This window comes from Cimex lectularius, unplaced genomic scaffold (genome assembly GCF_000648675.2).
Source record: "Cimex lectularius strain Harlan isolate CLEC.00 unplaced genomic scaffold, Clec_2.1 scaffold150, whole genome shotgun sequence".
In the NCBI taxonomy this organism is placed as follows: Eukaryota; Metazoa; Arthropoda; class Insecta; order Hemiptera; family Cimicidae; genus Cimex; species Cimex lectularius.
Genome location: NW_019392717.1, coordinates 507,807 through 524,023, shown reverse-complemented (window position 1 = coordinate 524,023; position 16,217 = coordinate 507,807). Strand labels below are relative to the sequence as shown.

Sequence of the window (16,217 nt, the reverse complement as noted above, 5' to 3'; positions counted from 1 at the left end):
GTATAAATATAAACAAAGAATAAACTTCAAAACTTGGTTCATATTTTCATAACTTAAGAACTTCACTTCAAAAGTAAGCTGGGATAAATTGATTTCGTCCTACGAAGTCGATTTTAGTCCATGAACTTTCCAAAAAGATTTTCCGCCATCGTGGAAAATGTCAACGTTCGAAAATGGCACTCACAACGATATTTGGAATTTCAAGGGGGTTAACAAGAACAGTATGCTGGAGTATGTCACCCCTTATAAAATCTCAATAGTTATCCTCATAAATGAGCTTTGTCAGTTGAAAACAAAAAGTGAGTGGTCAAAGCAATTTTTATATTAAAAAAAACTTTTGTCTCAGGAGTATTAAAGTTTTATTATGATAGATATGTGTGGCCAGTTGAAGAGAGTTTTGTTCCCACAGGAACAAAAACCAATTTATAGGAGAGACTTCTGCATGTTGATTCTCATGCTGATTCAGGTAAATTTGAAATTGTGTTTCTAATGACGAAGATAATCCTGTGTTTGATTCTAGGCACCTGACATGGATTACCAGGAATTTGTAAGGATACTCGAGTCGGGCAAGTACTGCCTTGAACCAGACCTGGTTGAAAATTTCAAAAGAGAAACGCACAACTTGTTGCAGCGCGATGTCGGGTGCATCATGGACGTTTTGAACTCCGTCGAGAAATTTCCGCTGGAACCAAACACTTACGAAACGTTAATCAACAGGGGTAGTAAAATTGGTGAGCTTGTCATACTTTTTTCCTTACAGCCCAAACAGTACACAAAATACCAGCAGAGCAGGCAAAAACCTAAATTATATATAGTAATAAATTTAGTAGTCATAATTGACTGTGTTATTTTTAAATAATTATGCTTTTTATCTAAGGTCTTGGTTGAGATGAAAAAGCTAGTGTCACGAGCGGGATTCAAAATGGCTCAATGTGCTGCTGCCTTTTTCACTCGAGCTATTGTGACAATATATTTATAGAATATGCTCTAGTAAAGTACCACTTAAAAAAAAATGGGCCTATAAATGGCCAATGCCGATTAAGTCTAGAAAAGACAGAAAACCAAACGTAACGTAACTGTCCCACAATAGCTAGGAACAGGTTGTGCTACCTGTGAAAATCGCTATTGAGCTATGTATTGGGTTGTCCGGAAAATAATGCAGGATTTTGGTATTAAACAAAAAAAAAGAAACTAGTTACTTTAAAGCAATGTTCTTTAATCAAAATAATTTCCCATACTCTCAATACATTTCTCCCAACGTGTTGGTAACTTATTAATTCCGTCTGAGTAGAATTCAGAATTTTTAGAATTGATAAAGTCAATAAATGCATTTTCCAGTTCCGTTTGATTTTTGAATATTATGTGTTGTAAGTAGTGGTCCAGGTGTCTAAAAAAATGGTAGTCAGTAGGCGAGAGGTCCGGAGAGTAGGGTGGGTGAGGCAAAGTTTCATAGCCAAGCTCCAATAATTTTTGTGACGTTACACGTGACACATGTGGTCGAGCGTTGTCATGCAACAAAATGGGCCCTTTCCGATTGACCAAAGAGGGCTTCATTACTGCCAATTTCTGATGCATGGTATTAATTTGGTTACAGTATGATTCAGCATTGATGGTTTCGCCAGGATTTAAGAAGCTGTAGTGTATTAAACCAAATGAAGCCCACCATACCGTAACCATTACCTTTTTTTGATGAGTTGGGGGCTTTGGAAAATGTATTGGAGCTTCTCCTTTGTCGAGCCACTGTCCAGAACGTCTAGTGTTATCGTAGAGAATCCACTTTTCGTCACATGTAACAATTCTGGCCAGAAATGGGTCATTTTTGTTTCGACAAAGAAGTGATGCACAAACATCAAAGCGCTGATTTTTTTGGCGATCGTTTAATGAGTGTGGAACCCAATTTTCGAGTTTTTTCACTTTTCCAATCGCCTTGAGGTGGTCAGCGACGGTCGTTTTACTGACTTTGAGTTGCTCTGCAAGTTCTCGAACAGTTGTTTTGGGGTTTTCTTCCACCACTGATCGCAGAACATCATCATTAAGAGAGGAAGGCCTTCTACGACCTTCTTCATCTTCAAGGCTGAAATCTCCCTCCCGAAATTTTTTAAACCACCTTTGCACAGTGCACTCATTAACACAACCCTCGCCCCAGACTTGGTTAATGTTTCTAGCCGTTTGGGCTCCGCTTCGGCCGAGTTTAAACTCGTAAAAGAAAATCGTACGAAATTCTCGCTTTGACATTATAAGGATGACTGAATTATTTCGAAGTAGCGGAATGCTACAGAGGTAAACAAACAATATCATTTGGAAGAGGATTAATAAGTGTTGACATTCATACAAATGAGTAATCCTGTAAACGTAAACAGAATATTTTATATAGATTTTTTTTAATGAAAACTTAAAATCCTGCATTATTTTCCGGACAACCCAATAGATCTTGAGAGCATACCCCTGTCTATTTTTTTATTATATAAAAGAAACTAAAATCTTCACAGAAATTAGTAGAGGCCACCACAATAGACGAAAGAGAGAAATCCCTACCACTCCAAATTGTTGGAGGAGGGACATGCACAGTGGTTGGTAGTAAATATTGTCTGTATGCAAAATTTCATTTTTGTGATGAAATTTTAGAGGATGGAGGTTGTTCCGGAAAATCAACAATTACTGATAAGCAGCAGCTGTGAGATGTGTAAATATTAAATTGGATTCTCACCAAACCCAATCAAGGACCAAAGACAGTTTCCCAACTCAATATTTCTAAATCAACCAACTGGAATTTCCTTCCATCCAATGTGAAAAAATAGATCCAATTTCAGATAGAATCATCATTGATAAAAAAAATACTGTAATACTTTTAGTCAGCCATATCAAAGGCCTAATGAACTGTGACTAATGGGTACCATGGTAGACAAGTAACCAACTCTTGTCTCTAGACCCCATGGTCGTGGGTTCGATTCCCACTGTCATCCAGGGCCCTTTTTTTCGTGCAACTCTTCCTTCTCCTCCAAAGAATATATATCGCATATAAGATATATTGTTTCTTGGCTAACATGCAAAGTTTATAAGGCTATTAAAAAACAATTATTTCCTAAGTCTTAAGATCAGGATTTAAATTTTTTAATTATCAATTTGCAACAGTGCTACAAGCAACTTTGTTGTGTTCATAAATTTTGTATTATAGCATTCACGAGGCCTTTTGTCGCTTTAAGCATCCTAGAGGGCGTCAGGAAGAGTAAGTGATGATTTTTTTCAGGAGTGATTTTTGTCTAGATTTTTTTCAGTGATTTCATTAAAGTTACTGAACAAGTGGCATAATTACTCTTGATATCACGCTGTACAATAATGCCATTGTCTTTGAACTCACTTGCATGGTTTAAAATAACAACTGTTTAATAGGCTAAATGGAGATCTATGCAATACAATTACTCTAAGAATATTGGCAGGGATTTTACAACAGAAACATACAAGAGTGAACAATGACAATCACAAAACGTGCAAGGGATGAAAGATGTTGGATTAAAGGGTAAGGATGAGGGTTTAGGGTCTTATGGAAAATTCTGTATCTTGCGGTTCCGGAGATAAATGGAATTTGGAGATGTATATATAGTAAGGTTGGATATAAAGATGGAAGCATTGGAAATGGTTTAAAGTTTAGTCACTAGATCCTTTGGAGGTTGGAACGCTTGGTTGAACCTCACAGTTTAATTCCGTATATCCAGATTGGTTGTAGCAATGATGCTACATGAGATATTCATTGTGTTATATCAATTTATAACATCAGTTCAATTTTATTTTTTCGAGTCGAGTTTGGTTTCCTTACTGTATCAAAGTAAATCATTTATCGATGTAAAAAATGGAATTTAGTTCGTTTGAGTCTGATCCTCCATTTCTAAAACCATTCTTCCAAACAGACAGGTCCTGGTTTCTGGATTCCACTACTGGGTCTCAGTTTGCTGAAAGGATGTCGGTATCCTGTTTCAAATTTTGACTTTCCTTGACTTTTTTTAAATAAAGTACAATTCAAAATTTTCAATAAACCGTTGATTGACATCACGGCATTACATTAATTTAACTTCGTTGCAGGTCTTTTCCTGAGAAGAGTGAAATTATTTTTTGAAAAGCTTTCTTTTTCTCAGACTGTTGGCATGTACAAAGCTTATCAAAGTTACGTTCTTAATTCGAGAAGTGTAAACTTGGATCACAATATGAAGGCTGAAGATGTAACAGAATTAGATGAGTCTGAATGTAAACACTTCGGAGATAGAATTAGTATGGAAATGGATTTGAGCTCAATTTGTGAAGAGCTTGTTCAGCCCATTTCACCAAGAGCATCGTCTGAGCAAAGGTATCTTTCTTTTTTCTTTGCAATTGTTTTTTGTCCTTCATTTTTCATTTCATCATAGGTTATTAAATTATTTTTTGTAACTTTTTTTATTTAATTTAAATTGTCTAGTTAGGAATGAATCTAATAATTTATGTGTAGAGATTAGTGACCGTTAATCTATAGTTATTCAGATATCGTGAGATGCGGTCGGGAGTGATGTAGGTTTCAGAAAAACATTTTCTTTATCGTGCCAACGTTTCGATCTTTTATTGAGATCATCTTCAGGTTGGGCACTCTCAACACGACACACAAGGATGGCACAATTACACAGAAGACAAACACTTTGAGCCCTGAAGATGATCTCAATAAAAGATCGAAACGTTGGCACGATAAAGAAAATGTTTTTCTGAAACCTACATCACTCCCGACCGCATCTCACGATATCTGAATAACTAATAATTTATTTTACAGTTGTTGTTCTTTTGATGAAGTTGAGAAAAATGACCCTCCAATCGGCCTTTGGTCAAGAAGACAGGCTGAATTATTTATAGCTCAGCAAGCGAAATTGTTAGTGAACAATCCTGAGCAAGCAATGCCACCTCCTCAGCTTCAAGCAAAATTACGAGATGTCATTGCAACTAATCCAGAACATGCAGAAGCTGTAAGTTTTGTCGATTCATAAATTTTGAATTTTTTACAATTATTGTAAGTGATATTCTATGTATTTTATAGCATTTTCTTAGTTATATGAATTGCACTAGAGTTAAAGAGTATTGCGGAGCTGTTGACAGCTTATATCATTATTTTGATAGAAAAGCCCCAAGTTCATACGAAGATGAGGCAGTTCGTTGCAAGGGCTTAAGATTTGCTGCTCTCAACCTTGCTATTCTTCAAGCTAAATTTAACCACAGGTATTAACAGTGTTATATTTTTCAGTGCTTAAATTTTTTAAACTGATTTTTACTTTTTAAGAGATGAAGCATTGTTTGCTTTAAAAGAGGCAATTACACTAGCACATGAAGCAAATGACAACGTTTGTTTACAACATGCACAAGCCTGGATGTATAAGCTTCAAAATGATGAGAAAGTATTAAATGCATTCTTTTTAGTTTATATTCTTATTGATAAATAATTTGTGTTTTTTAACTTACCCAGGATGTTTTAATGGAACGATCGATCTCAAATTGTGACGATTTGAACTTGAACTATTTATCTTCATTTGGCCTCCAGTCATACGCTGAGCATTTAGCAAAGCAAGGTACACAGCCTTCAAAAGTATTTGAGGTATGGAGATTTTTGTTCATCTTAAATTAATGATATTCTGGATTCTAATAGATTCTAACATTTCTCAGCTTCTGTCGAAAAGTGACATTCGCAATTATCAATATTCCATGATGGACCTTCTGTCGTCTGGTTTTGCGATTAGAAGCGCCTTGTGGAATATGTACGGAAAATGTGAGCTTGCCGTTCTCTCCGTACAACAGTTACTCCATCTCGACACATCAACCCAAGGGATCTCAGAATATACAGCAGGAGATGCTTTGATATTGGCAATTTCAAATTTAGTAAACTACTTTGCTCTTCAGGTAATTGTAGAATATAATCTAAATTAATACGACTAAAAAGACAAGAACTACTCAGACACTGAGATGGGCCGAAATCGTCGATTTTATATTTTTATCGTTTACATATATGTAAACCGGTATTTTAATTTTTATTAATTGTTAATTATTTTAAATATTTATAACAGTTCGTTATTTATGCTTAAAACACAAATTAATTAAATTTTATAATTAATATCATTAATTATATATACCTAGACGATTTTATATTTTTATCGTTTACATATGTGTAAACCGATATTTTAATTTTTATTAATTGTTAATTAATTTAAATATTTATAACATTTCGTTATTTATATTTAAAACACAAATTAATTAAATTTTATAATTTATTCATATATTGATTAATTAAGAGTAATTAATATATGGATATTTTATAACTAATAATTTATTCACAATTAATATTCTTCTTAATCAATAATTATAATAATACATACATACATGTATACATATGTATACATATATGTAATGTATATGTATACATGTATGTATATCAATATTTATATAATAGATTTGTATCCTAATAATGTATTTTGCATAACACAAACTAACCGCTTATAAAACACTCATCAAACAATTTGGACATACAAAGTCAAATTGTAGGGGTCAGCCAATCCTTCAACATTGAATTAATACAATCCTTTCAACTCAAATTTCTCCACTCATCTGTTTTTTTCTCCCCTGCGAGGGTATTTCAACTACTCAATTATGTGGACCCTCGGGGTGCCGGTGTTTTTGAAAAAAAAAGCCCATTTGTAAGTATGTCGGGTTCAAATGCAGGGCTCTTGAATTTGAACTCTAGACCTTTATCTTACAGTGATGATTGTTGTGTCAACACCTAAACAGTTACAGCCACTGATGCCCCTCATAAAGATCCAAAAATCCCATTCATGGAGGATCTGATTTGAAGACACTGCAATTTCCACTCCAAACTAACCCTCCACCCTAAGCCCAAACTCTTTCCTCAAGTCCATCCCACCCTTACAATCCCATACAGTATCTAAATGATGATGTCGTTCCTGACTGTATCGTATTACAAACCAAAGAGTTCCAGTATTGGCTGACTTCTCTCCCACTTGATTTGTAAAGTTTGATTATCTAAGCTTACATAAGGGCTATTATTTGTTGTAAAAAAAATAATCTCCCTAGGGTGAATACCAGATCGCATGGTCACTTGTAAATCATGGCAAAGATAGAGTACCAGGATCCAAATGGTGGTTGTGGAGTGAAAACGTTCTCTACTTCATAGAATCATTGCACAAAGGTCAGTGGCAGCATGCACACCTGGCAATAACTCAGTTGGCTACAGTTGATGAGCTTGAAAGTTTGCTCAGGTAATTAAAATTCTTTTAACTTTTTTAACATACAGATTATAGTTTAATCATCAATTTCTACAGACTCTGTGAACTATTACTTGTGAAAGGAAACCGTCAGGAAGCATTAGAGTGTGCGAATAAAGTTCATAGTATGACAAAAAACCCAGTGATGAGAATTAGAGCCTTACTTTTTGCAGCAAAAGCAAACCCAAAGGGTTCAATTATGAAACTCTGTGATGCTTTGAGCATTGCTTCCCACCATTCGATAGATTATTGGACAGGTTTAATTGCTTTAGAGATATCTAACATTCAGGTAAAACATGGATAATTGAACAATTTAATTACTTAATCATTAGACAAAATTATTCCAACCACCTAATGCCATAATGGGAATTACAGCCTAGTGCTTTTACAGAAAAAGCAAACTTATTAGTAGTATGCTTTTTAATATTTAACAATATAGAATTTTACTTTTAAAGAATAAAACGATTCATTGGTAATTATTTATGTCAAAATAATCTTTATTGAATGTTTTAGCATGATATGGGAATGAGTTGTCAAGCTTTGAAATTAGTTGAAAGAACATTGCTCGTAGTCCTTTCAAATGGTTGCTACAGTGATATGTCAGACTGCCTTGTAATTTTTGCCAAATGCAAAGTCTCCTCTGTGGCCAATTCGCCATTTCCAGTACGACTTGATGTTATCCAAGAATCTATAAGGATTTTGAGCAAGGCTGCTGAGCTAGCTAAGCAGATAGAAAATTATTCTAAAGTAAAAAGGATTGTCTATTTACAGGTAATTCATATACGTATTTTCAAAGACCTTTGGAAAAAGCTGCTGATGGGTTGAATGTTGTAATAATATTTTTCAATTTATGTTCCAGGCTTTATTAAGTCACAATATTGGAATGTTTACAGAAAGGAACAAATACGCTTTTGAATTTAGAATATTAGATGAACAATTTCCAACAAATGACTCTCCTTCCTCATGATGCTAGATCTCTATTGATTTTTATACTGTGATCAATTGTATATTTTACTTTGCAATTATAACTTCTTTTATGTAGGGTGAAAATTATTACCTAATAATCCTTAAACTATTATTATTTTTGTTTTAAATATTTTTATAGGGGTTGATGATCCCTCTTCTATCAGTCAGATCCTCTGAGGGCAAGTATCGACAGAGGATCTCAGCCGATTAACAAGAGGCCATGAGAGATTGACATACACACTTAGTTTTGGACCAAAGCTACGTGTAGACATGTAGATAAAAACTATGTCCTATTTAATTAAAAAGTTCCATTCCTTGGCTCTGTATAAAGAGCATGTCTGATATGAGAATGTTGTGCTTCAGCACAGCAGCAAGTATCTGGGTCCCTTTTCCAATTTTTCAAAGAAATAAAGTTGCTTTATTGAATGTAGTACTGATAGTTTTGTATTCCTAGTGTGTGTTGAGAGCTTAAATATGTAGTTTGTAAGGGCCAATGGCAGAATATTTAGAACCCCATTGACCCTCAACTAGATTAGTTTTAAAAATACTTCCCTGAGTGAATGATATGCAAATAGGAAAGAATGTATTTAATAGAGTGAATTGGTTTAAGTAACTGGTTGTGCTGAGGACTGAAATGGCCTAGCCATTAATAGCCCCTGGAGCAAAACTCGGTGGCTGGGTGGAGAAAACCAAGGTAACACTGGGTTGAGTGATTCTCAAGGCCTGCCGGTTTATTGTAAGTTACAGAAAAGCTGGAATAACAGGTGGGCTGCAAGAGGTAATGTATGCTGCTCTGCTCATGTTCCGGAACAGTATCAAAAATCATCCTGAGCAGCATCATGCAGCACGCACTTTACAACTGAAGAAGTTTCATGTTAATAAGAAATATTAAAACTTCATGATTAACTGAGTGACAGTCAATGCCTCTGCTCTAGAAAAACAAATATTTCTTTTATGAGTCTGTAAAGATTTGATTTATCCTCCTTAAAAAACTCACTTTTTGCCCAGGGCCATTGTAATCCATGCATTGCAAACTTGGCCGGTTAGACACCGTCACCCTCCATCAGCAAGTGATCCACTGCCTGTAGAAGTGTTTGTCCACATGAACAGTGATCTGAAGTCGATGTAGGTATTCCACTATTCTTCCAAGTATTTGCATCATTCTTTGGTTGATTTTTATATTCTTGATATGAAGACCTGAGGTGATTTAATTGTAATTTTCCCTTGACAGGTCATCCATGATTCTTCCCATCATTACAAGAAAATGGAGGCTGCATTCTCTTATATTCCTTTGAATGGCTGTTATTGTTTCCTGGCATAGGAGAGGTAGATATAGGGGTGAGTGCGTGTGAGTAGCGGGGCTTATATAAATCAGTAATCAGTATAGGATATACCCATTAAATGGCCAGTCACAAAATTGGTACTAAGCCATGGGTACATCTTAGAGAGGAGGGGTTAGTGCAATTCGGTACAAGAGAGGGCAGATGTAATTAAATTTGAAAAATTAAAGTAAAATAATTTTGAAAAAAAGTGTTCCAGGCCCTGGAGGGAACCTTTTCCTATTCTCTTTTAACTATAGGGCAATATTAGTTCAATATTTTTGTTTTTCATATAATACAAAGATATCTTTTTAAGGTACTTGGTAAAATATATGATTAGATTATTTCATTTCATCCTTCTTTTTTTATTAACTGTGTTTATTATCCTTAAAATAATTAACATTATCAAAGTAAGATGAAAATATGTGACAAGTAGAAACAAACAGTTGAGGGAGATTAACGGTAGCTGGCTAAAGACAATTTGCCCCAATGATGTATTATGAGTAAAAATATGGTTCAAAATTCAAAATATATTAATAAAAATAATTTAAAAAAAAACACATGTAATATTCTAACATCTGCCTCATATAATAAAATAACTTTTTTACATAAAATTGACTATTTTGTTATTTAGTCTAAGCTGGAATGTTTATGCATTTTGGTCAGTCGTATCTTCACCTGGACAGGGTGGGTAAGCATCAGCGTTTTCATTAATTACAAGATTTATTATTGGGCTCTCGTTGAAAGTATGAGCTTGAGAAGGTTCATGCTCTAATACTGGTAAACTGAGGTGATCATTCTGCATTATAGACCCTGGTATGACGATGGCCGGGGTAGGAGCTGGCTTTTCAAAACTGATCGGATCTGAAACATTTAAGTGAGACTCGTCTACGTCGAAGGCTTTTTTGTCGATCAGATTCGGAGAAATGTTTCTGTATTTTATTGAGGCGTCCAATTTCCTAAGTTCAACTTCATTGGAAAGAGATTGTTTTGTGGATTCATTTTCAAAGTGCACTTTTGGACATTCCAGCTCTGTTTCATCGATCCGTTCAGGTTCAGGAACAATATTGCTACGACAAGGATTGGTTTGGTCTTCGAGCAATATTTGTTGATCCAAGGGTACTATCTCTTCTTCCTTATTGGCGAGTTTTCTCAGAGATTCTTTGCTTGTTTGATCATTTAAGGGGGTACCTTTGTTAATTGTGTCTAATGGATTGATGACCGCTAATGAAGGACTCGGTAGTTCAACATCAAGAAAGCTAAGTTGACTTCGAGCTGCCAAGTTATTTTGACTATTGAGAGTATGGCTAAAAAATAAATCTGATTATTTATAAATTATATTGACTTTATTACAAATTTATAAATATATGTATATATTTTTTAATTTAAGCATACTATTGCAAAAATGCTTATTTTTTGCTAGCTTTAGAGCCAGCAAACTACATTGGTCATCTGGCCCTCTGTGCTTTAATCATGCTAATTCTTTTCCTGTTTCTAATTTTTTCTCCCCCCCCCCCAGCAAGAGTCATATTTTTGAATAGGCCACTGGACTCCACTGTGATCTCACTCCAATTAGAATGTTTTCTAGTGTGATCTTGGTACGACTTATGCACAATCTGTATGACCTTTGCCCTTCTAGACCTAGCCTCAGCAGAGCCTTCTAGACCCATGCATTTGTTTTAAAAAATATTGGTCTTACCAGAGGCTACTAGCTAGTCCCAGATTATTAGTTAATTGCATTTTCATTCCACGAATAAATTGTTCTCCTTGTCCTTAAAAAAAAAAAAACATTCAAAAGATTTGCGACATACAGCAAACAGATAATTTCATATAAGAAAACGATTCGAACCTTGCCCATTAGACAAGCCTTGACCATGCCAGCTTTTAGCTATTTGTTTCATTTTTTCATACGGTTTGACGCTTTGTGTCTTAACTGATTGTGATTGTAAATTTTCCTACAATAGTTAAAATATCATTTTATTGTTGGCTTCAATATCTAAATTTTGAAAATTCCTGTTTAATTGTTACCACTGTACAAGGAAATTTATCCAACGGGAAGACATTGTTTATCAACTGTCCTGAATCCAAATCTGTACCGGTCGGAGGGGCTTTTAACAATTTTGACCGCGGCTCAGCAAGAGAGAAATCTGACATCCAAAATATGTCTTCCTGAAAAATAAGCAAAATTATCAATTTGTGTATACACTATTAAAGTAAAAAAATTTACTGGAAAATCATTGAAGTTGCGCCTAAACGTGGATGCTACGCTGTAACCGAGAGATCCACTCTTGTGAGAAATAGCTATAGACTTTTGTCTCACAGTAACTGTATCAGAACCTAAATTCAAGCATATAACTGTTTAGATTTTTTTTTTAAACGTTTAGATTAGTTATATTTTGAAACCAACAACAAAAAAAAAAGGTTCTTTAATTTACTTTTCTTGATAAAATAATTTTGATTTCATTTGAAAAATTGTTAATTTTGTTAATAGGCTGTAAACTAAAATATAAAATGATTCTTTAATTTTATTCTTTTGTCTTGATAAAAAAAATACGTGACTGTCAAACAGCTAGGTCAATTCACCCAACACACCCAGTTCCTTGATCCAAAATTAACACTCTCACTTATTCTTAAATACTTTTTCTTTTCATTTGCATACCATTCATTCGTGGTGAAGTACTTTATACCTCCATCTCCTCTACACGTATCCTCTCCACACACGCTAGTGACACAAACCTATCATTGCTATATATAAAATAAGACAACTCTGTTTCATCCAAAAATCAGAAAAGGGAACCCAGATACTTGCTGCCATGCTCAAGCATGATTCCAATATTGAGTGGCAAGCTTATATTCTCTACATAGAGCCAAGGAATTGCACCAGACATATACACGGGCTTGGGTCAATCTCGCATGGCCTATCCTTAATCAGGTGAGGATTACCATTCTTCTACAAGTCTGATCCTCCAAGGGCCACCTATCAACATTGCTCTTGATCCATGAGAAAATTGAATTCGAATTTTAAAATGGGTCGTAATATAAAATATAAAAGATTTTTTAATTTTAATCTTTGTTCTTTACAAAGAATAAATTAAACTAGAAGGAATAAAATTTAAATAGGTTGTGATATAAAAGATTTTAAATTCTTCTTTGGTGTTTTTAAAATGGTGTAAAGAATTTTCATTTGTTTTTATTATTTTTTAGATGTATTTAATTGTGGTTTTGCGTTGAATATTTCATTTGTTATAAGGAGGTGCTTAATTGATAGATTATATTATTGTAGTCAGGTATGATCAAACAAACCTCTGGGAACTTATTAATCTCAGGATTCAGGTTTGGGTGCAAAACAGAAATCCTTTACTAAACTAAAGTATCTTGTTTATACTTATATATGTTATTATATTTTTGAACAGAAAGCAGTTAAGAATATACAAATTTCACATTTTTATTGCATTTGATTACAATTCTATGCACAAAATATCCCTTGTGGTTGATTATTAAATATTGTACAGGTTTTAATAAATTCAATACATCAATTCAAATAATGGACTGAGAATTAAAATGACTATCTTCTTATTTTATGTTCATTTTAAAAGTGCAATTTTTTGGAATTAATATAAAAATAAAACTCACTTATGGATCTTTTACTGTTGTCACCATAAATATTTTTCTTTAGAAGGTCGAGGATAGAATTTGATGATTTTCTTTTATCTTCTGGTGATGAAGTGTTAGAATTCAAATCGATATTTGGTAACAATACTGGAAGTATCTGCACTGGAGTTGTCTCCTTTCGTTCCTTTAAGTTATATTATTTTTGAAAGACACAAATGAAAGTTTAAAGTAATTTAAACCTACAATTATAGAAACTGTCTTTAATGGGACATCAGGTTCATTGAGCATGGACATTAAAATAAAGCCTCGTTGGTCCAAAGGTACATCAACATTTTGAGTAGAGCCCAAGAACGGTTCAGTATAATATTGTTTGGCCGCTTCTGTATAAGGCAGTTCTGTTGGTATGACTTCCTCCCAATATTGATCCTTGACAAGTTCCGGATATTCTTCATGTACTTCATCAACAATTAGATACGAGACCTAAGAAAACAGTTTATTAACTGGCCGTTCAATGTCCCCTTAATAACAATATTACTTGTAAATTCCTGTCAATCAGCCAATTTACTTCAAAATCATCATCATCCTCACCAAAAGGGTTAACTAATGTTTCAGCTACCAATAGCCAACCCATATAAAAGAAAAACTGCAAGAAAAAATTATATAAATGCTATGATTGATTTTATTTATTTTAATAGTACTTATATTAGTGTTTACTTTGTTAACATACTTGGAGAAGTGTGAATATGGGTACAACAAGGTCTATTGTGTGATTCGAATACCCTTTTGTAGGATTTAAATATTGATTACCCATCAGAGTTGCTAAAAAATATGTATATACTGCCAATGTCACAACCTTTAAATACAAATATTCATGTATTTTATTTGTATTCAATTTAAGCAATGTAACAATTTTACTTGCGAATAGACCAATGGTATGCTAATCCAGTCGTAATTGAGTAAACTACCACATCCTGCTCGAAACGTGTTGACACCGTTTATCAATGTGTTAAGGCCAAAATCATCCCTGATTCTGTCTTCTCTCCTGGCTGTGTTTAAGATATGAATAGACCAGACAAGTGGCAGCCAATATTTTGGATGCAAAGTTCTTTCTTCGAGTTTGTCAAACATTTTTTTCTCATTTGGCAGCATAAAACCTGCTTCTACCATATGGTCGAGAGTTGGAAAGCGTTTTTTCACTGTAGGGCACATCATTCGGAGGGTTATGACTAAAGAAAGGTTGGCGTATCTTATGACGGTCCTTCTCATCAACCTGGATCTTTCGTCCTAGAAAACCATTCAACACAATAAAAATGTTTTATTAATTTTTTTTAAACATTACCTGACCCCATACAAAAGCACTGACTAATACAGCTAATGGATCCGGCCAAGGGATGCTCAAATACTGATCCCACCATCTCTTAACGACAATAGAAATGTAAAATCCTAGTACGAATGACACTGGTATTAAGTCTCCATATGTTTGGCAGTGGACGGATAATTTCTCAAATATTCTGAAGTGTGAAAACATAATTATTTAAAACAAAAATGATATTTTCCTTTTTTGAAGAGAAGAAAGTCTACTAAATTACGTTTTTTGATGTTCATCCAATAAAAATCTGTAACATATACTCAAAGTTGAATACATCATGATGTAAACGGTGAGGTTTGGCCATAATAGCTTATAAATGCTTCCTTTCCACCTATTCATACATCACACAATTAAAATGTTAATCGGAAAAATAAAGTCACAGTTGTAAATTATACTGGCCTAAAGAGCAATTTCCAAAAACAGCCAAAGCGTTTGCATGATGCTACTTGAGCTGTATATGTCACAGTCATTTAAATTTCCTTTACTTTAAAAATAAACTTATAAAAAATCACTACTACTACTACACAAATACTATCTGCTGACAATTTTAATACAAAAACAGATTCTATGAGATCTAAATAAATAAATTATTAAGAAAAAGAGGCAGATAAATTTGACTTTTTGCTTTCTGAATCCATCAAAAAATAAATAAAGTGCAGTTTTCATGTAGAATAATGTTAAAGTTTAAACAAAAACTAGAGCAATTGCATAAATGATGTTTTCTACATGTGTAATTATTGAATACTGAACATTAAAAAATATATACATTTTTGTGAAATTCATGCAGAGTCCGGTATGTTTTATTATTAAGTTAGTATTAGTAGTTCATTATTAGTTAAGTATTAGTTTCAATAACCATTATTTCTTTGTTTAAAACAAACTCATACAAAAAAATTGTTTTATTTGATGAATTTCCAGATGATACTTTTTTCTAAATTATTCATAAAAGGGAACATTGGATGGATATGAGTACAAAACTGTTTATTACTATTATAGAATCTAGTTGGATCATACAACTTTTTTACAAGGTTATTTCAACTACGAGTTATATGAATCCTCTGGGTGCCGGTCTTTATGAACAAAAAAGAAAAACAAAAAAAAAGCCCATTTGTAATTGTCAGGTTCAAATAGAGGGCCACTGGATTTGAAACCTAGATCTTTACCTTACGGAGATGGTCAACTTTGCAAAAACATCTGCTATACAGACCAAAGTTTAATGTATACAGTTCCTTCTGTCTTCAAATATCAGGTAAAGTTGATTCCAATCAACTTCATTTCCCTCATACAAAATTTGTCATAATAAAAATATGAATCCTCAAATTTGCACCATGAAAATAAAAATTCCATTATCATAATGTCAAAACTATGATGATTTTCTGATTGTTTGGTAAAAAAAATTATGGGAAGACCAATTAAGCATGTAAGCAATGGTATCAACCCCGTTTGTCTTGATTCATGGCTATCTGGAAACAGAAGTAGAAGTATTTTTAATTTATCCATTCAAGAACAGGTAATCGCATATCTGTGGGATTAGTTTAAAAGGAAATACACTTTTATAGGACTAAAATGGCATTGACCTAATGACCATAAAATGGGAAAAATATAACAAATATATATTTAAGATGATGAGTAGGAAATAAATTGTCTTTCTTCTCCTATCCATCATCTTAC

At 33.6% G+C, this 16,217-nt stretch overlaps 2 protein-coding genes across 4 annotated transcripts; one reads left to right on the top strand and one right to left on the bottom strand.

The window, feature by feature from the left end:
• The first annotated feature begins 13 nt into the window (after window positions 1–13).
• LOC106661916 (anaphase-promoting complex subunit 5) lies at window positions 14–8,632 on the top strand. Of its 2 annotated transcripts, XR_001339794.2 has the most exons (14): window positions 14–299; window positions 372–466; window positions 521–731; window positions 4,078–4,339; window positions 4,790–4,979; window positions 5,051–5,229; window positions 5,291–5,405; window positions 5,474–5,602; window positions 5,671–5,904; window positions 7,090–7,274; window positions 7,338–7,569; window positions 7,794–8,051; window positions 8,140–8,318; window positions 8,386–8,632. XR_001339794.2 is itself a non-coding variant. In XM_014385678.2 (13 exons), the coding sequence occupies exons 1-13, from the start codon at window positions 158–160 to the stop codon at window positions 8,245–8,247; spliced, it is 2,340 nt and encodes a 779-aa protein (XP_014241164.1). In that variant the 5' UTR covers window positions 14–157; the 3' UTR covers window positions 8,248–8,321. The 2 variants fall into 2 exon arrangements, 1 of the variants encoding a protein (XP_014241164.1); XM_014385678.2 differs by lacking the exon at window positions 8,386–8,632 and having other exon boundaries at window positions 8,140–8,321.
• A 1,554-nt stretch (window positions 8,633–10,186) lies between these two features.
• LOC106665333 (bestrophin homolog 17-like) lies at window positions 10,187–15,101 on the bottom strand. 2 transcript variants are annotated; one of them, XM_014391683.2, is made up of 13 exons: window positions 14,946–15,101; window positions 14,767–14,877; window positions 14,517–14,688; window positions 14,093–14,461; window positions 13,905–14,030; window positions 13,713–13,820; window positions 13,421–13,657; window positions 13,199–13,352; window positions 11,793–11,902; window positions 11,594–11,734; window positions 11,415–11,520; window positions 11,265–11,337; window positions 10,187–10,872 (listed from the first exon to the last, which is right to left on the bottom strand). In XM_014391683.2, the coding sequence occupies exons 1-13, from the start codon at window positions 15,014–15,016 to the stop codon at window positions 10,215–10,217; spliced, it is 2,436 nt and encodes an 811-aa protein (XP_014247169.1). In that variant the 5' UTR covers window positions 15,017–15,101; the 3' UTR covers window positions 10,187–10,214. The 2 variants fall into 2 exon arrangements, with proteins under 2 accessions (XP_014247169.1, XP_014247161.1); XM_014391675.2 differs by having other exon boundaries at window positions 13,199–13,361; window positions 14,946–15,100.
• Window positions 15,102–16,217: the final 1,116 nt, after the last annotated feature.

Excerpts from the sequence above, each read along its gene's own strand:
- LOC106661916 (XM_014385678.2), top strand. The coding sequence starts at position 158 with ATGTCAACGTTCGAAAATGGCACTCACAACGATATTTGGAATTTCAAG. Across the intron at positions 467-520 it reads TGATTCTCATGCTGATTCAG|GCACCTGACATGGATTACCA; the intron begins GTAAATTTGAAA and ends GTTTGATTCTAG. Across the intron at positions 5,406-5,473 it reads AGCTTCAAAATGATGAGAAA|GATGTTTTAATGGAACGATC; the intron begins GTATTAAATGCA and ends TAACTTACCCAG.
- LOC106665333 (XM_014391675.2), bottom strand. The coding sequence starts at position 15,016 with ATGACTGTGACATATACAGCTCAAGTAGCATCATGCAAACGCTTTGGC. Across the intron at positions 14,689-14,766 it reads TTGGATGAACATCAAAAAAC|AATATTTGAGAAATTATCCG; the intron begins GTAATTTAGTAG and ends TTCACACTTCAG. Across the intron at positions 13,658-13,712 it reads TGATTGACAGGAATTTACAA|GTCTCGTATCTAATTGTTGA; the intron begins GTAATATTGTTA and ends CTGTTTTCTTAG.